The sequence below is a fragment of the Mirounga leonina genome, unplaced genomic scaffold, assembly GCF_011800145.1.
Source record: "Mirounga leonina isolate KUSES-001 unplaced genomic scaffold, KU_Mleo_1.0 Mir_114, whole genome shotgun sequence".
NCBI lineage: Eukaryota > Metazoa > Chordata > Mammalia > Carnivora > Phocidae > Mirounga > Mirounga leonina.
The window spans coordinates 47,761,483-47,787,329 of NW_023270265.1; the positions used below are offsets into that span (position 1 = coordinate 47,761,483).

The 25,847-nt window shown below is 44.7% G+C and overlaps 2 protein-coding genes across 3 annotated transcripts in view; one reads left to right on the plus strand and one right to left on the minus strand.

The window, feature by feature from the left end:
* Positions 1 to 23,161, minus strand: part of DHX32 (DEAH-box helicase 32 (putative)) — a 50,767-nt gene extending 27,606 nt beyond the window's left edge. The window contains exons 1-2 of one of the 2 annotated variants that reach the window (XM_034985929.1): positions 22,879 to 23,161; positions 8,634 to 9,164 (exon numbers count right to left, since the gene is read on the minus strand). In XM_034985929.1, the coding sequence (XP_034841820.1) occupies positions 8,634 to 8,915 (282 nt within the window). In that variant the 5' untranslated portion in view covers positions 8,916 to 9,164; positions 22,879 to 23,161. The remainder of the gene's footprint in view (positions 1 to 8,633; positions 9,165 to 22,878) is intronic. The other variant, XM_034985930.1, reaches the window with a different exon arrangement.
* FANK1 (fibronectin type III and ankyrin repeat domains 1) overlaps positions 22,488 to 25,847 on the plus strand; it is a 99,754-nt gene continuing 96,394 nt past the window's right edge. Inside the window, exon 1 of the mRNA XM_034987405.1 lies at positions 22,488 to 23,367. Within this exon, the coding sequence (XP_034843296.1) occupies positions 22,488 to 23,367 (880 nt within the window). The remainder of the gene's footprint in view (positions 23,368 to 25,847) is intronic.

Here is a 25,847-nt window from a genome sequence, read left to right on the forward strand (position 1 = left end):
AAAATAAAATAAAATGAATGAAGCTAAACGGCAGAGGGTGCGTTTGTGAGGGAGCGAGGAGCTAGGAGGGGAGGGAGACGACCTTTGACCTTCGCGAGTGAGGAAAGTGTTAGGTCGGGTTGTTAAGGGTGCACATCCAGGTGTAGCTAACCTGAGAGCAACTGACAAACAGGCCAGGAGCGCCGAGGGGCCGGAGCTCGAGGTAGGCGTAGGGATCACAGGATTTCAGAGCTGGAGGAAATCTCTGGAAGGCACGTCGGCCACTCTCATTTTACACACGAGCAAAGTCTTAGAAGGGTGCCTTGCCTGAGTCCTACTGCCAGTGTGCAGCCCAGCCCGAACTGGTCTCAATCCTCCCGCTTCTCGTCTAGCGTAATTTCCACCACACGCAGGTGCTTCCAAGCATCTTCATACAAAGGTGGCAATGGAAGCCGCGAGACTCTCAGCTGTCAACATGTTTAATTAATCACTCTTTCCAGGCTAACGACAGTGTCGACACACAACACTATGATGACCACCCGCACTGTTTTACACAGGGAGAACTGTTGCTGAAATTACGCCATCCAGTTTCGCTAGAACATCTGAATATATTCAACATGGTTATTATGCTACGATCCAGGATAGCTGGCTTTCAAAGTCTGGAATGCTACATGATTCAAACAATTACGGGCCACATTCCCAAGCTACTGATGGGGATTTTGACTGCATTTCTTTTCTATCTACTCATATAAACAAATGCTGCAAGATTAGATTATTATAGGGCATTTATAATGCTATAAATGTCATATAGGTCTGGAAGTGCAATAAATATAACAATCCAACAGTCTTCATTGTCCTTTTTTGCCCCCCTCCACAACTGAGCGAATTATTTCACCTACAAGGCAAAAAAATTAATTGAGAAGTGGGAACAGCTCTTCTAAATTATATCCGTTAAAATAACCAGTGAAAGACTGGCCACATGCATACTGTGCTTAATGTGGGGATGTTTGCTGACACAGCCGAATGACAGGTGGAGCGCAAGCCATGGCTCACTGCAGACAGCCCACTCAAGTGTCGCTCTGACTGCCCACGACGCACAGCCCCTGCGGGAACAGTTACACACGGACGGTAGCAGCGAGTGACGCTCACGCACAGGAAAGGAAATACGAACTCACCTGTCCTGCTCAGTACAATTCCTCTGGCTTTATGCACCTTCTGAATCACTAAGCCAGCCAAGGCCCATTGTCAAGTGTGATACCTTAGCAAACTCAAGTATCGGCTGAAAAAAGTATGATTCAGCAACTGCTAGAAATGTGGACATTTCATCATTTCCAGGGACACCAGAATTACAGCGTCACAGGGCATGCCTGCATTCTCTGTGCCAACAATAAACACGGTGGCCTTCTGTGGCCTGATTCTGATTCCCCTCTGGGAGTGGCTTTTTCTTTGTCCCAATATACCTTAGCCTCTCACCAATGAGTTATGCACCTGTTCGAGAGTTCACCCTCTATGGTTTCTCTGTGGAAGATGGTCCCCTGCCCCCTGGCATCCAGAACATATTATAAGTTGTTACCACAAGAACCTGGACAGCTTAACTACCTACAGCTTTCTATAAATCATTTGGCTTTACTCTTTGTAGAGAGAAACACTGAGTACTAGGCTGCTTTGTGCCTTAAGTAACACTTCAGAACTTAGCAAAAGGGCACCTGGGTGGCTCAGTCGGTTAAGTGTCTGCTTTCAGCTCAGGTCATGATCCCAGGGTTCTGGGATCGAGCCCCACTTCGGGCTCCCTGCTCAGCGAGGACCCTGCTTTTCCCTCTCCTTCTTCCCCCTGCTTGTGCTCTGTCAAATAAAATTAAAAGAAAAAAAAAAGAACTTAGCAAAAGCCGTACAATCTGGTGAACAAAATAGGAAACCGTTTTTTTTTTTTTGCATTTATTCTATGCAGAATTTATTCCCGGGCCCATAAGGTTTTGTTTCTTCAGTTTCTTCTGGGATAGCTTTTTCTTCTGTGCAACCTCCTCTTTTGGTTTAGGGAACAATCTGGTCTTCTTCAGTCAGGATGATCACTCCGTGTGGCAGGGCGAGCTCACGTAGGGGTGAATCCAACCACGAACCCTGTAAGTTCCAGGCCGCATCTTGGGGGCTTCGTTCGTCTGCACGTGCTCCATGACCAGAGAATCGACATCTAAACCCTTACGTTCAAGCATGACTCTCTGCATTTTTCAGCACTCTTCTTGGGCCCCCGATCCTGTGTGCAGCCCACCGCTTGGCCCGGGCACGCGGACCAGCTCCACCAGCAGCGATGGAGTGACACACACACGGCTTCTGCAAAATGACATCCTTCACTACCTGGTGGCTTTTCAGATCTGCACACCCTTGATGGCCTGGGCACTTTCACGTGTGTTCTTCAAGTGAACACGCAGACTTGAACCTCTTGAGTTGCATGATTTTGTAGGGTTTTCTGGGTCAAGCGAATAGCGAACCACTTTCAGAGGTCACCTCGGGCCACTTAGGGGGAGAACAGAAACTGCTCTTTTAGCACACGACAAAAATAAACCTATTTACACACTTATCTGGGAGTCTGGGCAATAGACAACCCCCAAATTTGTATGTTTGGTCTAGAAACTCTACCTACTAGAAATCACAACTGCAAATATTTTCATTCAGAACGCACCTCACAATTGTTTCAAACACCCTCAACCCATTTTTTCTTCTTTTTTAAAAGATTTTATTTATTTGACGGGGGGAGAGAGGCAGAGGGAGAAGGAGAAGCAGGCTTCCCGCCGAGCAGGGAGCCCAACACGGGGCTCGACCCCAGGACCCCGGGATCATGACCTGAGCCGAAGGCAGACGCTTCACTGACTGAGCCACCCAGGCATCCCTCCCTCAGCCCATTTTTTAAATGCCATTTCCTGGACCATGTGACGTGCCAAGCGTGTTAAAGCCTGAAGCATGCCCCCGCATTGTCCCAAAGCCCAGCTCAGCTGCCTCTGGGGTGTGCAGGGCAATCGGTGTTAGAGTGCACAGTAAGAATGTGCGTCCCCAGCTCCTGTCTCCTGCCTGAAAGCAGATCACCAGGACTCTGGCCCATCTGCAGCCTGAGAGTAGGTAAGAGGAGTCCTCTGAGTAACCAGAATCTAATCTACATCAAGGCTTCATCAGCTTAAATTAGTGGCTGGAGTTCTACAAGTTGTCCAAATTCCGAGTGAAGCGAAGACGCTCCATCCTCCAGGCAACAGGCCCGGAGGCCGGCGGCTGGGCTTGGGAGGGCTGGGGCCCGGGGTCCGCAGGTGGGCCCAATCCGGGGCAGCAGCAGCAGCATCTGTGTGCGGGCCCACGGCTGCCACTGGGGCGAGAGGACAGCCACATCCGTGTAGAGCTCCCTGGCCTTGCACCCACTGCCAGAGACGGTCTCAGCTCACTGAATGGACATGTGCATAAATGAAGCGAGACAAAAGTCATCTATGAGACACATGCTGCTCCTGTTAATACACCCTGGTCCCAAAGGCCCCCACAAGCCCCCGTTTCCCATCACTCCTCTGTCCATGCCAGCCCGGTTCCTCCTCCGCTTTCTAGGACCACGGGGGCTGCAGCCAGTGCCAACGCTCTGATCTCTCACTCTTACTCCAGTACCACAACCAGGGAATCCAAAAGTTGGAAGGAACCTTCAGCACCACTGATTCACCCAAAGGTATGAATCCTTACAAAAACAGTCCTGCAAAGTGCCTGTGCCTGAGCATGCTCCTAAGGCTACCCGAGGTGAGGTACTGTATCAGGATACATTACTGAGGAGTGGGTCCCCTTCTGAATTATACGTCCCATGTCCCTGGATATCATAATTTGTACATATCTCGACATGGAGTGAACACAGGTAGAATCTACCAGCAGAAAATGGTCGGCATGTTTACTCAATTAACAGGGTGGAGATGTTCTGTACCATATAGTTTCTTAATATAGGTGAAGTCTCAGGCACATCGTGCTTATCCACCTCACTAACCCATCCATTTCCTGGGAAATTTCAGGACAAAAGCTAGAGAAGGAGACGCAAGTAAAATAGATAGTTCTAAAAATATTTCATTCTCTTTCAGGCTTTTTTATAAAGCTGCCCCCAAAAAAGGCAATAGGAAAAGGCTCTATAAATATATGAAAGGTTCTCCCATTTTCCCTAGGGCAGTCACAAAACGCCAGCTGGACCAAAGAGAGATGAAATTTTTAGGATCCTGCAAAATATTTGTGGTCCTCTTTAGAAGGCTTGGGTCTAAAGACAAACTTTTGTTTGAAAGGCTTAAAACTCTGAAGAACAAAACAGTCTTGGAAGCTCTCTGTAAAAAATAACCAGGTTGTTTCCAGAATTGAGAAAACCACCAATGCTCCCAGTATTTAAATTAGTTTAGAATTGGCCCATTTTCCCATCATTTGAGTACTATTTTGATTTCTGCCACCCTGTCGATACACACTGACTTCCCAATTAACAGAAAACAAGCATTATTTGTGAAAATGGTTGAGAAGTCAAAGATGACAGGAGAAACCACTGCTAGGTATTAACATATTACAAATGTATGATAATCCTTATCTTTTTTTTTTTAAGATTTTATTTATTTATTTGAGAGAGAGAGAGAATGAGAGACAGAGAGCAGGAGAGGGAGGAGGGTCAGAGGGAGAAGCAGACTCCCTGCCGAGCAGGGAGCCCGATGTGGGACTCGATCCCGGGACTCCAGGATCATGACCTGAGCCGAAGGCAGTTGCTTAACCAACTGAGCCACCCAGGCGCCCGATAATCCTTATCCTTAAAGATCACAAATTCTAAAAGAAAACTCAAGAAGTATATATTTAATTTTTTTTTAGCCAAAAGTGTGGGCTAGCAATTCTGAAACTACATTATGAGCATGTTTCTAAGACTGAACAAGTAAAGCTATCGCGAATAATGAGTGGCAGGTTTCCCACAGTTAGAGAACGGAGTTACACATGGGAAATGGGCAAAAACAATGAACCCTGTGGTATGGACATGGAACCAGAGGCATCAGCATGAATTTGTGGTTTTTAAAATACACAAAGAGGGCGCCTGGGTGGCTCAGTTGGTTAGGCGACTGCCTTCGGCTCAGGTCATGATCCTGGAGTCCCGGGATCGAGTCCCGCATCAGGCTCCCTGCTCGGTGGGGAGCCTGCTTCTGCCTCTGACCCTCCCCCCTCTCATGTGCTCTCTCTCTCTCATTCTCTCTGTCTCAAATAAATAAATAAATAAAAAATCTTTAAAAATAAAATAAAATACACAGAGAAAGATAAATATGTAGAGAGAGACAAATACATGAGAAAGAAACAGAGCTAGAGACAGAGAAGCAGAGTTAGAGGTATCGAGAGGGGGTAGCCATACATCCCCCCCACACATTTACTTCCTTGCTCTGTTAACTGACAGGGCCTGGAAGCAATGACAAGCCGATGACAATGCCACTTAGTGTCCCCATCTTGGTTTCTAAGTACAATTCTCCACTAAAAGGAAGCAGGGCTCCTTGAGAAAAATGGCTATTTCTAAGACTGGAACAGACACTAGTGGAGCCTGAAATGTCTTACTGGGAAAGAGCAAAGAAGTGCTCAAGAACCAGGGGGCATGTCATAAGGACACAGGAGTCATCCTGAAGGGGTTCCCACAGGCCATATCAGGGACAATTTGAGAAACAAAATAAATGGGCTGAGTAATGAATTATAATCCATAGAAGAAAGAATTATGAGCCCACATTGAAATAAATGAACAGATAAATAACAAAGAGGAAGTTTAGCTTTTCAGAAGAATTCCAAATATTAAATGTAAAAGGAATGTCAGAATTAGAAAAATCACCAATTTGGTTACCACCAGTGTAATAATGTCAAAGAATGATCTAAGGATGCTAAATAAAACCAGTAGGCAAGCGCATGACGAGAAGCGTACTTTATATAGTCTCTAAGTATCTCCCCATATCTTTTATTTTACTTTTTTTTAAGTGAAACACATTTTTTTTTACTCCATTGTGTAAAAACTCTTGAAAATATTTAACAGAAGATTTATACAAAAATGCTCATCATGGGGCACCCAGGTGGCTCAGTCGGTTAAGTGTCTGACTCTTGAGTTCAGCTCAGGCCTTGATCTCAGGGTTGTGAGTTCAAGACTTGCATTGGGCTCTATGCCTACTTTAAAAAACAAAACAAACAAACAAAAAAAACAACAACAACCAAAAATGCTCAACACAACACTGTTGGAATAGCCAAAGACTGGAAGCAACCCAAGTGCCCATCATCAGGAGAATGGATATATAAACTGGTATATTCTCACAATGGGATGTCATTAAAAGGAAAAACAAAGGAAGCCCAGCTATAAAGCATCAGAATCATCCGTGGTTCTCAAAGCATGGTTTCTCAAGACCACCAGCATTAGCATCACCTGCAGGTTTGTTAACCACCCCAGCTCTCCTCCCCATACCTACTGGATTAGATACTGAGGCGGGGGAGGGGGGGGGCGGGGGGGCGGTGAAGCGGCAAGTCGGTTCTGGAAGGCTTCCAGGTGAGTCTGATTGACTCAAGTTAGAGCATCACTGTTATGGCTGAATATCAGTAACACCTGGGCAAGACAAGCTGGTCTCAGAAGAACACAATATGTTCATTTAATAGTGAAAAACTGGCTAACCAAAGTAACAGCGTTTTTAACCAAAAAACACGGTAAAGCTATAAAGGAAAGCAAGAAATGATTAATACAAGTTACTTTATGGAGGAAAGAGGATAAAGTACGGGGAAGGGCCACACAGACAGCCTCTGAGAATAACAGTGTCTTATTTCTTCAAGTAGGCAATGGGTACGCAAATCTCCCCACAGCTTTTAAATGATGGGGGAAGACAGTGACTTTACGATGAAGAACAAGACAATCACCACCTTACCAAGTTATCAAATTTAATTAACGTCAGGGGAGAAATCTTATTATGCCTCCTGATAGGATGCACTGAGGACACCAGAGCACTTGCGTGGTCTTCCTGCTGCAAATGCGTAACTGGAATCTAATCCTAAGGAAATGTCAGACAGGATCAAACTGAGAGATGTTGTACAAAACACCTAGCGGTACTCCTCAGAAATGTCAAGGTCATGAAGGACAAGGAAAAACTAAGCAGCTGTTTCAGATTAGAGGTGAGAAAAGAGAAATGGAAATTACATGCAATGTAATTTGGATTGGGTTCTAGACCAGAAAAATACTTTATTATAAAGGACATTAGTAGGAAAAGTGGTGAAATTTGAGTACCTGTACGTTAGGTAATCATGAAATGTCAATTCTACATTCCTGACTTTGATAATTACAGTGTGGCTGTGCCCTGTTTTTAGTAAATACTTTAAGTATTTGGAGGCAAAGGGCATCATATCATTAACTTTTAAAGAGTTCAGGATAAAAACTGTACATGTCTGTATGTCTGTGTGTGCATGTGTGCATGGAAAGAGAGAATGATAAAGCAAATGTAAGATATTAACACTTAGGAAAGCTGGGTGAACAACATATGGAAAATCTTTGTCCTATTTTTGCAACTTTTCCTAAGTCTGAATTATTGCAAAATAACTTCAAATGATTTTTTAACTTGCCATTTGTCCACAGAAATGAGGATTATTATACCCAGTTTTCAACAGTAGCTTCCTGCTGACAAACCAAAAGCATTCATTGTAACAACTCACTGTAACAAATAACAATTCATAGCAAACCCTCCACATTGGCAGCTCTAAGAAAAACCACCTATTGTCCATCCTTTCTCTCTTCAAGTCAGAACAAGTAAGCCTCAGAGGTAACAAACAACCTGAACGTGGTAATGTACAGTAGAAAGTACTCTTGGAATTGCAGTTTAGGAAGTTGTGTGACATTACACAAATTATCAAATCCCTCTGGGCCAGTTTCATCATCTGAAAAATGAAGGCATTCTGTCAGATTATCTTTATGGTCTATTCTAATTCTTACATTGCAAGAATCCATACATGAGTTTCGTAATAAAAATACTGCTTGCTTTAGAATTTAAAAACCAAAATACAGATACTACTAAAATCAAATCTAGAAGTTCAGGTATAAGAACAGCCTGGACATTATGTTTTCATTAACTACCCTGATTCTATCCTCCACACTAGATCCCAAAATGTAGGGATGGTATTTGAGCCAGGATGATATTTGACCACTCACTTATTTCTTATGGTCTGGAAAATAAAAATTTTCTGTGCTGTTGAATTTCTGTAATTTAACCAGCTTCACCATGAAGCATGACCAAACACCTCGCGATCATCAGACTGCTGGGCACATGAACATGACAATTAATCCCCAAATCTGTGGCAGGCAAATAGCACCTATCGTATCTTTTAAATGTAATACGAGCCATGAAATAATTTGAATGGATTTTTATCTACTATTCTAGAGAAAATTTACTGGCACACTGAACACAATATCCACATAGGTATAATTAATGGTTACTCAGCTGGCTTTAAGAAATAAAACTAGGAACGTAACTTAATTGTTGTGCCTGAATTGCTAATGCTCTTTTTGTTCTGTTTTGGGTTCTTCTGGTTTAGATATCATTACTAAAACTGAACACTGACATTGCACTTAAGTAATAAAAAAGTGCAACACACAAAGCGAACGGCATTTCGTAATGCCTCCTCCTCACCTGAGAGCTCTTGCCACATCTGGCATCTCCTGAAACGATCACAATTTGATTCTGAAGCAGATTCTCCATAAAGGAGTACTTCTCTTTCCATATGGGAAGATCTTCCCTCTCTTTTAGAAGTTTGTAATAACGCGATGAATATGGCAATCCATCAAAAGGGTTAAGTTCCAAATCCTCACAAGCCAAAACCCCCTCCTCATCCCCATCACTGGAATCCAGGGATTCGGGGAAGTAGCGTTTCTCAGAGGCAGAGCCTGGGCATCCCAGTCCCTGCTCTTCCATCCTGTCCAAGAGTGAGCTTAAGTATTAAGTAGCTGGCATCCTACGGTCAAGCTGTTCCGACAATAAGCCACTGCAAACGGCGCTGAGAGTCTACGGATACAAACTTGGGCGCCTCAATCGCCAAGACTTCAGCTCAAAGTCTTCGCAAGTTAATTCCTCAGATCCGCATCCGGTCTTCCTTGCTGTGCTGCCTCCGCTCAGCTCACGTAAGCGCTCTTCTGCACATTAAATGACTGTCCATACGCCACCCTACAAACACACCAACAAAAGAAGGAAAATCAGGTACACATACGAGATGCTCAAAAGAAAAAGCACAGGCCTTCAAAACAAAAGCGTTAACTGGCTTTCTTCTGCGAGCTGGTTCCTGCCTGTCATTTCTGCTGCCTCTTCGAGAGACCAGGAGTAATTCAGGCTAGCTCTTCAAGTTTGATGAGCTGCAATTTTCTCCTGGCCAGCTTGGGGACAGTTCCACACTGGACCTGGTGCTCTTGGCCTGACCTCTAGCACTGGCGCCGACAGTGAGCCGGGGGTGTGGTGGTTGTGAGGCTCTATCACGCGGTCTCTCACCCCACTACAAAACAGATGCTGGATCCTGTGACGGGGAAAACTGTTGAGGGCCAGGGAGTCTTCCCCTAACCTGGTTACCAGACAGTCTATTTTGTCTTAATTAAGAAATCCTCTAGCTTAAAGGAGAGTGTTTTTAAAAACTTCATTTAGATTTGCTTATGCCAGTCTACAATGACAGCTGACGGAAGTGGCTTTATTTTTTTTCCCCTCGGAGGCTATAGCTCGCTTTTATTAATAAGGTCTTTCGTTTGTTTAATCAAACCAGAAGCCTCAAGCACATTTCTTGAGATTCCAGGGTCTTGATCCCAAAATAGCTAATTCAAGTGACAACAGAAGAAAACATTTATTTATTTTTAAAGATTTCATTTATCTATTTATTTGAGAGAGAGCAAGTTGGGGGGAAGGGGGCAGAGGAGAGGGAGAAGCAGACTCCCCACTGAGCAGGGAGCCCAACATGAGGCTCAATCCCAGGACCCCGAGATCATGACCTGAGTCGAAGGCAGATGCTTAACCAACTGAGCCCCAGGCGCCCAGAAAATATTTATTTTAAATGAAGAAGAGAAATTACCCAAGCAAGGGCAAATTTACACCAGTAACTTATTCCCTACAAGTCAGGTAAGTGATCTTTCAATCCTGATTTTTTAAAATCCAATCAATATTGCTGGGAATAAGCCCCTTTTCACATTAACCAGGTGAAAACTAAAAATACAGAGAAACTCAAGTAAAAAAGAACAAAGCGTAATCTGTAACTCATGATATTGTCAAATTACTCTTTTTACAGCACCTCATTTATTTAACTATTGCTTTAGATGGTTAGTGGGCTCACAGGGCTAGCTCCTCATCCTACGTAATAAAAAAAAAAAAGGCTCTTCACTGTTCAAGTCAGGCTCCGGGGAAACACACACTCAAGAAACAACTGTTGAGTGCCTCCTCAGGGCTTCAGTTAATAACACATGTTAAGGATACTTTGAGGTCAGGACCAAGACTTTACAAGCTCACACACAAATAGGCCGAAAGAGGGAGAAATTAATAACCAGAGGGACGGGAGAAAGGATGTTTAAGCTCCTCAAAGGTAGCGTTCTTCAAAATTCATTCTGAAAGTTGTTTCAAAATTAGAATGGTGTAATAACACAAATGTAGTATGGGTTAACGTCGCAGCTCTTTGCTGCTCCCATGGCTGAGACCAGATCCACAGAACAGCTCCAAGAAACACGCTGGCTTGAGATCACAGGACAAGATGACTTTAAGAAGTCATCTAAGAATCAGAAAATTCCACTGCTTAAGAGAAGTTAACATTTGGTTTTCTATTCAATTTTCCCTTTATTCTGATTAGAATCCCTTCTAGAGGTTCTCCTTCTACATGTAAATTAAATTGCTGTTATTATGATTAGTGATTGCCATAGGTACTATTTCTGAACTGTTTTACCTAAAAAAACACAGCTATTATTTTTACCAAATAAACACCCTTGAAATGTTTTTCTTAGTTTTCTAATACTCCGTAAAGGTGCAATAATCTTTTAAAGTAAAATCTTATTTATAAAGTATCGACCACTTTGAACCATCAGGAAAGAGTCGAGTTTTCCAAACAGTCATCTTTCTAGAGATGGAAGCGTCACCTGGCCCCTTCACCACACACACGTACACGGTACGGCTCCATCACCAACTTCTCTGTTAGGCTGGATTAAAGGTGACCACACACGCTCTGTCACTGCTCCCCTGGAGAGGTGGAGTCCACTTCCTCTTCCCTTTGTCTGGGCTGGCCCTGTGAATCACTATGATCCAAAGAATGCAGTGAAGTGATGCTGAACCACTTCCAAGGCATTCACATGCCTGAAACCCTCCCTCTTGTTGCCAGCTGTCATTCTGTGAGCCACCCAGGCCACATGGCGAGGCCACTGGGCAGAGACCAAGGCTGGGCTTCCTCTGGCAGAAAGCACAGACATGCCATGTGGGTTAAGCCACAGAAGATGGTCCCAGCCAGGTCAAGTCTCCAGATGACCACAGGCCCAGCCAACACAACACCCAGCAAAAGCAGCACCCACAGCCACCCAGTCAGCCCAAAAAACCGTGAGAGGGAACACACGGTCACCGCTTCTGGAAGCTTCTACATTCCAGGGTATTGGTCTTGGCAGCAACAGATAACCAGGCCTCTCTGCCTACTAAAACAATCTAAGTTTCTCTTCATGACTCAGGGTCACCATTACATCAGTTCCTAAACAGAATGATGTCCTCAGACTTCCCCAAAGTGTTCAGGGATCAAAGGCCCGACTGGTCTGGAGCCCCGCTTTTCCTCAGGGATTCGATAACCACGTCACACTGTGGTCCGTGTGCTTACCTAGTGGGGCCGTCCTCTGCTTTTCTGACCTGCTCTCCTACTCAGCATGTTAGAGACCAGTTAGGCCTGTTGGACAGATACAATACTTGTAAAGGCTGTGGCCTCAAAGGGCTCTATATTGAATCCAGTGAGTCTGAGAGGCAGCACTTTGAAGTTCGCGATGATCTGTTTTCACTACTCAGAGGACTTTCTGTTGCTCGATGGTTTGAGTCCCAGATTTAGAGGGGGCAGTGGCGGAGTTTTCACGATAGACAACACCTCTCCACATTTATTCTGCTACTGGCGTGACCCATGTATCTTCTTAGAGGTCATTAAATACATACAAGAGATCCATGTTTTGGCCTTTGGCAAATTTAGTAGTACCAGTAAGGGAAAACAAATATGGTGGGTGACATGCCACTCAAAATAAAATTTAATAAGAACTGTTGTGTTAGGAGTATCAGCTACATTCCACTGTAAGAATCTGAAAGGTTGGTGTTTGCTCCTTTTCAAAGCTTTCTTCCATATAAATTGTAGACTGCATAATTTGTCAAGGACTGCCCTTTGAAGTGAGTCTATTACAACTTTTAAACGAGCACTTATGAAAAATAATACAGATCCAATGTAACATGAAACTACCTCAACAAGAAAGAATCAGAAGTTGATGTAAGATGAGCTATGTCTTAGTCATTGTGATCCTTGGTTCTGGTGCAGTTAATTCTAGAAACACTGTTCACAGAAAAGGTAAAGTTTGCAAGGGATTAAGTAAGACAAGATTGTGAAATTTGTCCTGAGAAACTCTGGATTAGGTTTCGCTGTTCGCTGTTCGCTGTTCCTCTTCTGCATTTTTCTCCATGTTCAATTTACCAACAATACATTCTTCACACCTATCAAGTTCTCAAACGTACAACGTGAGGACTTTGCGGAGATCCGATGGGGCCTGTGTGGCCTCCTGCGGCCTCACAGCTTTGATGCCTCCCATATGAAGACTCCCACTTGTGTGTGCTGTCAATCCTCACCCTAAACTTCAGTCTCATGTGTTCTACTACCGACTCATCACGTCCAACTTGGATATATAACAGGCATTTCAAACTTAGAATGCCCTAAACTGAGCTCCTGATATTACCCCAAAGCCACAAACCTGGTCCTCCCAAGTCAATGACTTCCTTTCAATTGCTCAGACCAAAAAATTTGAAATTATTCTTGATTTCTCTTGATCTCAAATTCCACATCTGATCCTTCAAATGGATGTACTAGGCAGAATAACAGCCTACAGAGATGTGCATGTCCTCATCCCCAGAACCCGGGAATGAGTACTCTGAAGGCCAAAAGGGACTGAGGACGTCACCCAGTTAAAGCCCTCCAGCTAGGGAGACTATCCTGGTGAGTCCAATCTAATCTTGAGAGCCCTGAAATCAGACAACCTTTCCCAGTTATAGTCAGAGGGCTGCAGTGTTGTTGGCTTTGAAGATGGAGGGAGGGCCATGAGCCAAGGAATGATGTGGGTGGCCTCTAAAAGCTGAAAAGACAAGGAAATGGGTTCTCTCCTAGTCTCCAGAAAGGAACACAGCCCTGCCGACCCCTCGATCTTAACCCAGCGAGAACCTTGATGGACTTCTACCCTACAAAACTGTAAGAGAATAACTAACCACTCGCTTTGCAGTGATTTGTTGCAGGAGCAACAGAAAACAACCTGATCATGTCAGTTCTACTTTCAAAATACGTGGAGCACCACTGGGAGCAGCTGTTCCCCGAGATCACTGTGGCAGCCTCCTGACTGGCCTCCTGGTTTCACTCTTTGCCCTTCTCAACCCAGTTGCAGTGACCCTGTTAAAGTCAGCTCATGTTTCCTCTGTTCGCAAGTCTCTACTGGCTTCCCACCTCATCTTACTCCAAGGAAAACCCCAAACACTTAACAGGATCAATAAGCTTGGAGGCTCTGGACCGGGCAACGGCTCTGGCCTCATTGCCAACCACTCCCTCGCTCCTCACACTTCTAGCCACGTGGCCCCCTGGATGTGCCACAGACACTGGCTCAGGCTGGCCTCGGGACTTCGAGCCTGCTCCTCTGTCTGAAATGTCCTTGCCTCAGGTGTCCCAAGGGCTAGCTCCCTCTCCTCGTAACGGTTTTTATCAAATGTCAGCACGGTGAGGGCTTACTGGCCACCCTGTCTACGCTTTGACCCACATGCCCCACAGCCCAGACCCGCTTCCTACCCCCTTTTCCTGCTTTGGTCTTTCCCCTTGACACTCACCACAGGCCAACAAAGTATATATTTTACCTCTTGATCTTGCTTCTGGTTGGTGTCCTCCACCAGAAGGCGAGCACCATGAGGCAGGGATTTGTTTCCCTTTTGCTCACTGCTGTCTACCACAGAGCCTGGCACATACGAAGCATTCAGTAAGTATTTGTTGAGTGAATGATGTTGGCACTTCAGAGATATTTTTACTCAACTTTTCCAGGTTTGCCTAACATTGCGTCAGTGACGACGTCCTTTCAAACTCCTCAGGGTTCAGTTCCTCCCCTTCTCCTAGTCCTTCACTTCATGCCGAGATGCCGGTGATGGCCTACTGTCACTACGCCTTCGGGACTTCTGTGACTTTGTGTCCCCTTTCATTAACGATAGGACAGACTCCTGCTATTCCTAAAGGCTCTGGCCTGAACTGGGGGAATTCCCAGATTCCAAAACTGAAATATTTGTATAGGTTCTTGGTTTGTCCTTGAATCAGACACCCAAACCACAGTTCACGCTTTTTTCAATATTAAGGCCGTTTTCTTCTTTCAGAAGAGTCATGGTGCAGAAACCACCAGGGCCGCACTGAGATCTGTCAGAGGCGCGGACCACGCTTGCCCCAGGCCTCCGACCTTCCATAACCGATATGGACAAAGCAACGTCCTTACATACCAGGCAACTGCCCAACTATCTGTACTACCTATTATCCTTTCCCTGTGTTTTTGGTCTCTCTGCTTAGACTGTTACTGGAGCGATACCCTCTTTGGTAATTGCCACAGTCTGAGCCCAAATATCGTGGGTGCTTAATTAGCAATTAGAGGCTGAGGAGCTAATGACTGAATCACTTCCTGTTCTTTAGGGATTTTTCACTTTTAAGACTAACATCTGTCTGTTTTATGATAGATATTATTCATGATCTAATAGGTTTTCTCTATCCTCAGGTTTTCTCATCTTCCATGCCTACACTTCTGGTCTTCCATTTACTTACTCAGCCAGGACCTGAGCGCCCACTAAGTGTCCACCTTGCGAACAGGCCTGTGTCACAAAGAGAACAGCCGGGTCTGGGTCCTGTCCTCACGGAGCTTACTATCCGGTGAGGCAGAGCAGGGGTGGGGACGGAGATCGTCTGCGACATGCGGACTTACTCTCATGGTCAAGAAACTAGAAGAAGGAAGATGTGATGTGTGGCTGGTACATAAAAGGAGAGAGAAAGGTTCTGGTACAGATGAGCTCACAGAGCAGACAGCACCAGATCACCAAAGGTATGCTAAAGAAACTGTTTTATTTTAAATGCCATGGGTCTAACTTACCCAGTCATTTCTTGATCAAAATTGTTTTACTCTTTTGCTTCTTTTTACAATTCTCCTCTTAGATTTGATATGTTGTAGTACTTTTTTTTTTTTTTTTTTTTAAGATTCTATTTATTTGACAGAGAACCACAGCGAGAGAGGGAACACAAGCAGGGGGAGTGGGAGAAGGAGAAGCAGGCTTTCCGCCGAGCAGGGAGCCCGATGCGGGGCTCGATCCCAGAACCCCGGGATCACAACCTGAGCCGAAGGCAGATGCTTAACGACTGAGCCACCCAGGCGCCCCTGTTGTAGTACTTTTTAATACTAAGAATTATAATGTTCTTAAAGTCATTAGTGAAAAAAGTTCCAGGAGAGCTGGTAACATCTTAAGGCAAATGGCAGGATGAAGCACATAGTGGGGTTATTTATGAGCTGGCTTACTAAGCCCAGCAAAAGATCATTTTCATGTACAAAAATTCTTAAGATTTATAAAAACTAACATTTCTTCAGCATTTTAAATCATTTTCTGATAGGTCTATGAAAATTGCCTGTTCTATGATCTAATTCAGAGCCAATCCCTTTTCATCTCCACTCTTTAGGGAAAGGGTTCTGGGGGAAAAGGAAGCACACACACACATATCTTGCCTTTTAAAAAAAATTATTCTTTTTATAGGACTCCCAAATCTGTGTTGACACTATGTGGCCAATGAATTTTTTCTTGAAGAATCAGTGCTAATTTGTATTGAAACTTTATAAATATTTTCGTATCTATTTAAGGTCTCCTTATATTCTGCACAGCAGTAAATTATTTATTATTAAATATTTATATACAGGTTCCAACAGAATTAGTAATCTAAAAACAAAACAAAAAAACAAAACCAAACCTAAGGATGAGTCTTCTGTAAATACTAATCTTAAAAAGTTGTACTTTTGTCATTTGTGTCCCCAAACTCACTTATTCCCTATTAAGATTTTTCAACCTCCTAGGAGAAACACGACCCTCCATAAAGTGAAGTCTGATCTCTCTTATGATAGTGTATGTCCTGAAAAGTAAAAAGTATTAATTCTGGCCATTTATGGGAACAGCTTAGCAAAAGGAGACATCTGTCTACGTGGAGCCTTTGGAACCACACTACAGGACTAATGCAAACACTCGCTACATGTACGCAACACATTTATTCAGATTTTCACTTTGTCCTCTTGCTCTAGGTTCCCCACACACGTCTTAGAGTCAAGATCCGTTTCTGAGCCATCTCTACAACTTCTACAGAATAAGATATAGGGTTCTGCACAGACCATGTGATCAATAAATATTTGCTCAACTAATAAACAATATCCCTGTAGCCCATAATTATAATGTTTAGAACAGAGAAGGTTAATGAGGCATTACAAGTGAATAATAACTGTCTGCAGGATAAAGGGCTATTATTTTTTAGAGAACAGGATCACTGATCCAACATTCCATGCCAATTCCATTCAAAATGCTTATTTGTGGCAACATAAAGAGCTTGCACTGAATGTAAATCAACTCACTGCTTCCTTCACTGAAGACGTCTTGCTACTAAAAATGTCAGCTCAAGGCAGCAGTAGGATTAGTGCCACAGTCCACGTTCTGGCACAAGCTCCTTGTCCCGCTGCCAACCAGTAACAGTCTGTGGACGGGAACTGGTATGCACATCATGCTGGGAGAAGCATGGTTCTCTGCTGCTGCTAAAGGTGAACTGATAACAATAATGGTAATGATGACAATTCCACCAATTAGCCTTTACAGAGTGTGCTTATTGGGTGCCAGATGCTCTACGTACTTAAACACTTTGTGTGGATTATTGCATTTAAACTCTTAAAGACCCCGTGAGGGTTTACTTTATTATTTCCACTTTTCAAATGAGGAAATTTAAGCCTTCGGAGGTTTAGTTAATTTATCCAGCTCCTAACAGCTCATCTGTGGGAGAGCAGGTGCTTGAAGTCAAGCAGCCTGATCTCAGCTTAACCCCAGTTAAGCGTACAGTGTATGCCTAACCACTCTGTGCCAGGCCACTTCCTGGCATCAAAGAACACGGGCTCACGATGAAACACCGTGGGCTGAAGGAATCCTTGATGCTATGGGACATGTCAGGCAGGGGTGGTCTGGAAGAAATACCACAAAACAGAACAAGTGTAGCTCTCGTATGAAAAGAAAGACATTTGAGGATTTCTGAAAAACATGGCTGTAATCACCCACGTGGCCTTACAGCCAAATATTTAATAGGTAAACTTTATCTCCCAGGCATGTGATACTCTAACTGAAACAATGGGCTTATCATTACTAGGACTTTGAGAAGGTTACCCCGTAGTTTGCTTTTAATTGGCTCAGAGCTCCCCAAAGCACATCCTATTTGGTTTCTAGTATCTACTTAAAATCTTTCTTGAACAAGATGAAAGTTCAGCATTTATTTAAAAAAAAAATCTTATCTCCAGCCTTTTAACAAGTGGACTTTTGATTTTAAGTAAGCAAATTGCATCAGTTGGCTTTTTCAAAACACTCAAATTAAAAAAATTATTCACTTTTAACTCAATATCGGTTCATACCAAATACAGCTGGAATAACCAATCTTGCACAATTAATTTAAGAATCCTACATTCCACTGGTAATTTAAATTTTTGTAGACTTATATACAGGAAGATCTCCCAAGCTCAATCAATACTTACATATCATAATAACCTATCACTCCTCACATATACATTTGTAAATCAAGGGTTTTATTAGACTTTCGAATGACTGGGCCATTCAGTGCTCTTCAATACTGTTTTGTTCTGTTTTGCTGAAGAATATTCTAAAAACTAGTATTTGAGTAAGAGCAAAGTTAAAAAAGTTTGCTAAAATATTACCTTGGCAAATTGCTGAGATCCAGCAAAAGCTGAAATTCAAAGAAAAGGTTATTGTCAGTCTTCCTAGGAAGATAATATAGTTATTTTACCTCCAACATTTATAAAGTGAACTTTTCGCCCACTTTTTTGTAAAGAAAGCATTTGTATGAGGCATCATCATAACTCCCGAAGCTACATTTTACTTGAATTATTGTTCCAAATGGAGATGGTGAAAAACCACAAATATCAGGATATTTTCTTTCTTGTTAAGAAAGTCACAGGTAGTCATTTTGCAGTAACTTTAATAAAACAATAACAGATTGATAAAGTATGTTGTGCATTCTATGGCAAGTGGAAGAAAATGTAATTTCAGGGAATGCCAATGCACGAGCCCCTCAAGAGCAGGGATTCTGCTTCATTCATCTTTCCAGATTTTGAGCTGACCTTTTTGGCCAGTCCTCCTCAGTCTCCTTGGGTTCTTCCACCACACCCACCTCCTCATGTCAAATAGCTGTGCACCCCACGGTCCTAGCCTTGACTCTCTTCTCATTCCACATAATCTCCCTGGAGAAAACCATTCACATTTTAACTTCAATTTCTGAAAGACTCAGGCTTCTTTCTTTAGTTCCTGACCCACATGTCTGACTCCTACTTAAGGGAAATCTCAATTTAGATGACAGGCATTTCAAATGAACTGAACTCATCATGGATGCATTTCTCACACTCCCTAAAAAGAAAAAGACTTCTTTCCTTCTCTTGTGTTCTGGATTTCGATAACAGAACAATTCCCCAACACCTGGGCGGTCATCCTTGGCTTTTCCCTCTTCTTCACCCCCTACACCACCAAGACCTGCCACTTGGACCCTCTCAGAGGCCCCTACCCCCTGGTTCCCCGCCCTCCCAACCACCACACTTATTTTATCATTTCTTCATGGAATTACTACAAAATCTCCAGCTTGGTTTTTCTGCCTCCAGTTTTGGCTCTCCACCAATCCGTCATTCACAGGCTGCCAGCGACCCCTTTCAAATGGAGAACCGATCACGTCACTGACCCAAATCCTTCTCATTACCTTCAAGATACAAATCTCACTCCTTTGGTTCTTTCTGATTTAATGCGTATCTGCCTCCCAGCTTCACTTCCTTCTATGCTCTTCTATTAAGTTCCCTCTGCTCCAGCCACAATGGACTCCTTCTTAGAGTTGTTCTCTCGTGCCTCTGTGCCTTTGCCCGGGAAGCCCTCACACACAATCCATCTGGTCATTTCCTATTCCCTTATGAAGAGCAACCCCCAAGAAGTACCTGACACATTATGGATGCTCAATATACGTTTGCTGTATGCCTGCAATAACAACCACCTACATTTACTTTACAATATGCAAGATATTTTCACTCCTATCTATAATCACATTTCACTGATTTTGATTTTCACAACTCAACTGTTAGACAATCATTGCAGATCTTGTTATTCCCAGTTACCAATGAGGAATAGCTCCTGACTTTCCAAAGTGGCATAGCTAGAAATTAATGCGATCATCCCTGACTAAAAGCCTGTCCTCTATTATTATCCTATTTAAATTATCAGGTATACACTGAAAACCCACTATGAGCTAAAAGGAGCACTGGACTTAGTTCCTAAAATATTTAATCTAATCAGAGGCACAGACCCATGCACATAAAGTGGGAGAAAACTGCAAGAAAGTAGAGTACAGGGCCAGGTGCCAAACTGGGTAGTGGCCCCAGTAGAGAGAGGTGCATTTTGTGGGCATTAACCTAATCCTGGAAGACTTTCCAGATGCGGGGGCAGCAGCAGTCCTGCAGCCCAATTATACTAAGAATGAGTAAAACGCTGAAAGAGCATTCCTGGAGTCCAACAATTTTGAGCGCAGACCATCACAGATCTGGAGGACAAAGAGGAAATGAGGCAAAAACGGAAATTCGTTTTCTACCTTGACTCAACTCCTTGTAAGTTTCAGAAAGTAGTGGAGAAAGAGAGAAAAAAGTACCCTCACTCTGGCAAAACAAAAAGCAAACAAAAATCCAGGAAACAAAAACAAAAACTTCCTCTGACTTCCATAAACACCCTGTCAGTAGGACAGTAAGGCTAGGAAACAACACAGTCATTTGCTGGTCTTTCCTTTTTTTTTTTTTTTTTTTTTTTAAATCATCCTACTTGCATTAAATAACATTAACTTTCTACCACAATTATTTTTACTCTGAATTCTGATGTGGCTAAGAGATTTAAGTAAGAAAAAGAAAGGCTATGCCTGTCCCTCCATTGCTACCTTATTCCCTGGTGATAGTGCTTTGGTTTACTACTTTAGTTAAGCACCAGCAAAGTAAATAATGTAATTATTCTATCTAATTTGATGAGCTTGGAGATTTTTTTTAAAAATCAGGACTTTATTGTTTTTTACCTGACCATCAGTGACATCCTGAACATGCCAATGAAAAGAAGAAAAAAAAAAACCACACACACACGGTAGGAAATCCCCAAAAGGAGCAACCAATGCGTTTGCCATTCATCTCAACCCCTATCCCATTAGCAACTTCCTGACCTCAGGATAGCTCCTCCAATAAGAAAGCATATCCCTTTGGGGCGCCTGGGTGGCTTAGTTGGTTAAGCGACTGCCTTCATTCAGCTCAGGTCATGATCCTGGAGTCCTGGGATCAAGTCCCACATTGGGCTCCTGGCTCAGCGGGGAGCCTGCTTCTCCCTCTGACCCTCTCAGCTCTCATGCTGTTTCTCACTCTCTCTCAAATAAAAATAAATAAAATCTTAAAAAAAAAAAAAAAAAGAAAGCATATCCCTTTATCTAAAGCACTTTCTCTAACGCTCTTCTCACTCAACAGACAAGTGCAAGTACCCTGTACCAGCTGCTGGAGGGAGAAAGAGAAACTGAATGTTGTCCTTAAACATTTTAGTACCTTTCCCTTCCCCACTTCGCCTCAACCAGTCATTTCTTCCATAAACTCACTATCCCCGAAAATCAAATGTTGCTTTTCACAGTTGCCAGTTACCTATTACCTGAAATATTTCAATGCAAGACTTCCTCAATGTCAAGTTCACGGCTACTGATAAAATCATTCTTCTACACTGCTAAGTTTGAAGTACCAACATATACCTCCACTTTTCCAACTTTAAAATATGCATGCAGCAACCAAATTCTTGAGTCCTTGTTATTCCAGTGTGGTGATCGACAATATTGTTTTGTTGTTCTTTTTAAATACAAATGCTGAATCCTTTACTGTTTGAGAAAATAAAACCCTACCTCTTTTATGTGTTAATAAAGACCAGGTTTTTATCACTAACTTGTCACTTTATAGTATTACTAATGCACACTATGTTTCTCGGATGAAAAGACAAATTCACGATTTTGCTAATGATACGAAAACTAGAGTTTGAAAACACTGTTCTAGAGAAGTGCTGTTGATCTTAGATGCTGTCTAAAAATGCATCCCCTGTCTCTAAGTTTCAGGAACAGGTAATTAAGGTGCCATGAAGCGTTTACTTCCCAACCTGAATTTATTACTTCAATATTTTAGCTTATGAATTGCGGGTTCAGGATATATCACACTGCTTGTCAATATCCACACATAAACCTTCTTGCTTTGACAATTAATCTGAAAAAGGCTCTGGACAGTCTGAGAGGGGAAGCCCAGTTGAGTGGAACATAATAAATGTCCGTTTCCATCACAGAATATATGCTTCTCAAGTTCAATTAACCTCTGAACGATTCTCTTTCTGAGAGGAAAGTAATTTTCCTCAGTGTCCTTGTCATCCATGGAGTGGAAATCTCTCTAGTGGCAAAGAATGAGTAATCGCTTACATGACCCCAAAAGGGCTCTTCTCTTCATTTCCCTCAAGTGCTGTCTAGAGCAGCGGGAGGAACAGATAGAGGGGCCATAATCTCCAGACATGAGCACTAAATCAATCACGCAGTGTCCACCCGCCTGCTCCTTCCTTCTGCTCCTCCATTTTTCTTTCCTCCTTAAGGCTCGTTTTTGTTCATCTAGGACGCTCCCGGTGGTGTGCCTTTTTACAACCTACCAGGCACAACCTCTTGTGATCCTCAAAGCTTCCTTAAAGCACAACCGGCACCTGTATCTCAAAAGCCAGTTACTAGGATACTATTGCGTGGGATGAGGTTGCATTCGTTTAACAGCCCCACAAAGTTTTGGTACAAAATATGTGTGCTGACTCCACAGCTCCACCGAAAACCGGGAGGATGGAAATAAACAAAACAAGCACGCGAAACAACCCCCAGTCCAACCGGAAAGGTCCAACCCAGGCCCACTGCCTGAAAAAAACGCGATACTCGGCATGACCGTGCAACGCGGGCAACGCAATTCTCCTGGGTTCCAGGATGCCGCCGCCGACGGAGAGGCTCGCATTGGTTGTATGCTTGCCGTAAAGGCGGCAGGAGTGACCACCCTCCGCGGGCCTGGCCGACGCCCGGCTGCCGAGGGCTCGTGCTGCCGGAGGGCTGGGGCGCAAAGGGTCGCTCCTGCCGCTGGCACGCGGACCCGGGAGGCAGTGGCGGGCAGGCGGCCTCCGCCCCGGCCGTTTCGGGAGTCGGGGCGCGGTCGTCCGGGGCCAACGCGCGGACAGCGGGGCCCCCGAGGCGGCGGGGGCGCGCCGAGCCCGGCGGCCGCAACAGGTGCGCCGCGGCCGCCCTCCCGCCCCTCCCGCCGCCCGGCCGGCCGGCCTTTACCTGCAGTGGCGGCTCCCGAGCCCGGGGAAGGAGGCCCGGCCCCGGCCGCCCTTCCCCACCGGGCAGGCCGAGCTCGCCGGACGCACGGCCTGACGGACCGACGGACGCCGCGGGAGGGCGACGGGGGGGGGCGCCTGCAGGCCCCCGCCCCGAAGGCCCGGGCACAGGCCCCGCCGGGGGGCTCGAGGGCTGCCGGGGCGGGCGCGACCGCCCAACCGGGCCTCAGGGGCAGAGTCTTCAGCGGACGACCGGGCCGCCGCCCTCGCTCGGCGCCCCCGGCGACGCGCGGGCCCTCACGCTCGCCCGCGTTTCTTCGCGGCTTTTGGTCCCTCCCTCTCGCCGTCTTTCTGGCCCCGCCTCCCCGCCCTCCGGGTTGTCAAGGCAACCCGAGCGACGCCTGCCGCGGACGAGAGGCGTTAGGCGCGGCGGCGGCGGCGCCGCGGGCTCGGCCCTTGGGGGCCCGGGAGCAGCCGAGCATGGAGCCCCAGAGTAAGGCGGCCGGGGCGGGCGGGCCGGGGCCTCCGGGGAACGAGGGTGGGCGCCCCGCGCGCGGTCGCAGGCTTTAAACGCTTACGACACGGGAACACGGTTCTCCCCCTCGCTCTTTTCTCTCCTGGGGGGAGGAGAGGGGCCCAACCTGCCGTGTGTGTCCGGTTGGGTCACGAGCGCCCAGGGAGTCCGCTGGGAGCCGGAGGGACGCGAGAGCTCGGGAGTGTGGACAGGAGGGGGCCGCGCCCCCGCTGTGTTCTTTCCTGAACTTACCCCAAGCAAATCGTGTGTTATTACTGTCACTCTCATTGTTGTCAATTAGTTTGGTTCGTTCACTGTAAAGAGCCGTCCTGCTTCTAAAACGTCAGCGATTGAACAAGCCACGAGGCTGGGTCTTGCGTTCGGTTGAGCTGCATTTAGGAGAGCGAGCCCGTCCAGCCCCCACTCCATAGTCTGTGACTTAAAGGAGAAAAAAAAATTGAGCTTTGTTCACGCGTATTTGATTCATTGCTAAAGGTTGTACGAGCTAGGACACTCCAAAAAAAAAAAAAAAATCATTTTCCTGTTTCCCACATTGTTTGGCAAAACGTGGGCAGTCTTGAGTTAAAGATCAAATACGAGCTCTAACTTAACTGGGTTCCCTGGCTCCCAAACCTCTCTAGGGCTGTAGTACCCTGTCCTTCTTTTCCAAGCTAATGTCTTGTTGCTCCTTTCGTTCTTAAAGTGAGAACAGTGTTTTCTATGGAGACTTGGAAGACTTAAACTTTTATAGAAGGTTGCAGTTTGATTCTCAAAACCAAGTCGGCTTTTCTTTTCTTTTCTTTTCTTTTCTTTTTTTTTAAGATTTTATTTATTTGACAGAGAGAGAGACAGCGAGAGCAGAAACACAAGCAGGGGGAGTGGGAGAGGGAGAAGCAGGCTTCCCGCCGAGCAGGGAGCCTGATGTGGGACTCGATCCCAGGACCCTGGGATCATGACCTGAGCCGAAGGCAGGCGCTTAACGACTGAGCCACCCAGGCGCCCCCAAGTCGGCTTTTCTTGGACAATTTGAAAAATGGAAGTACTCAGATCAAATCCATTCTCTGGGGAAAATGCTGGCATTTTAAAAGGTCGTTAGTTTGGGGCAAGAAGGCTTTAAAGGTTTTTTTTACTTTCTTTTAACTCATTTGCTGATGAAACATGTAAGTTGAGAGTTACAGTTGCTTGAATTGAATTTATACACTATCCTGCCATTTGCATGTATAACTCTCCGGATTTTACATTCTATCTAACTCGTTGAAAGAAACTGAGCATACGACAATCCTAAAAACTTTTGTCTGGTGTCAAACTGATGCCAGGCTGTGCATGTTCTCTGTTAGTGGAGGAATGAAGTGACATGTATCTTTTAGAAACAGCAACTTTATTCCTTCAGATTTGTTATTGTTTAAATGTGTTAAGTATAAATTTCAACTAATTCAGTGCTCACTGTCTTTATCCACTCACGCATTCATAGTATATATTGTGTTCCAGACACTGCTCTAGAGATGGGGGTGGCACAATGAATAGGATAGTGTTAGTTTAGGCCATCCCAGGAAAACCCTACAGAGACTTGACCAAGTACAACCCACACCTCCCTCAGGTCTGAGACTGAGAGAGAGGAGACGGACGGAAGGCTTCCGGAGGAAGTAATAGGAGGCCTGCAGAATTACCCAGCAAAGATAAGGGAAAGGGGTTCCAGGCAGAGGAAACCCCTGGTACATAGGCCCTGAGACCTGAAGAGCTGTGGGTTTGAGACCCAGAGTAGGAAGATTAGTAAAGTTGGAGCTAAGAAGACTTGGGGGTAGAGAGGTCTGGAAAAGTCAACAACAGCCAGATCATGAAGGCTTTATAAAACTATGTAGGAAATGTATTATGGGGCATCAGGGTGGCTCAGTCAGTTAAGCATCCAACTCTTGATTTTTGGCTCAGTTCATCATCTCAGGGTTGTGAGATCGAGCCCCACAGTGGGCTCCACACTGGGCATGGAGTCTGCTTAAGATTCTCTCTCTCTGCTCCTCCCCTCCCCGCTCCCTCTCTTAAAAAAAAAAATGTATTATGTGTATGAATTATATGTTTATATCCCATTGCATTGGGTTTTGAGGTGGAAAATTTTTGTTAATTAATCCATGCCTAGGGGACAACTGTACGTTTATTCCTCTGCACATACTCTTAAATGCTTTTATCGATATAATTTCAGGTAATCCAAACAATCACCAGTTATCTTAGGAAATTCCTTTTTTTTTTAAGATTTTATTTTTATTTATTTATTTTTAAAGATTTTATTTATTTTTTTGACAGAGACAGACATAGCGAGAGAGGGAACACAAGCAGGGGGAGTAGGAGAGGGAGAAGCAGGCTTCCCTGTGGAGCAGGGAGCCCAATGTGGGGTTCGATCCCAGGACCCTGGGATCACGACCTGAGCCGAAAACGCTTAACGACTGAGCCACCCAGGCGCCCCTAAG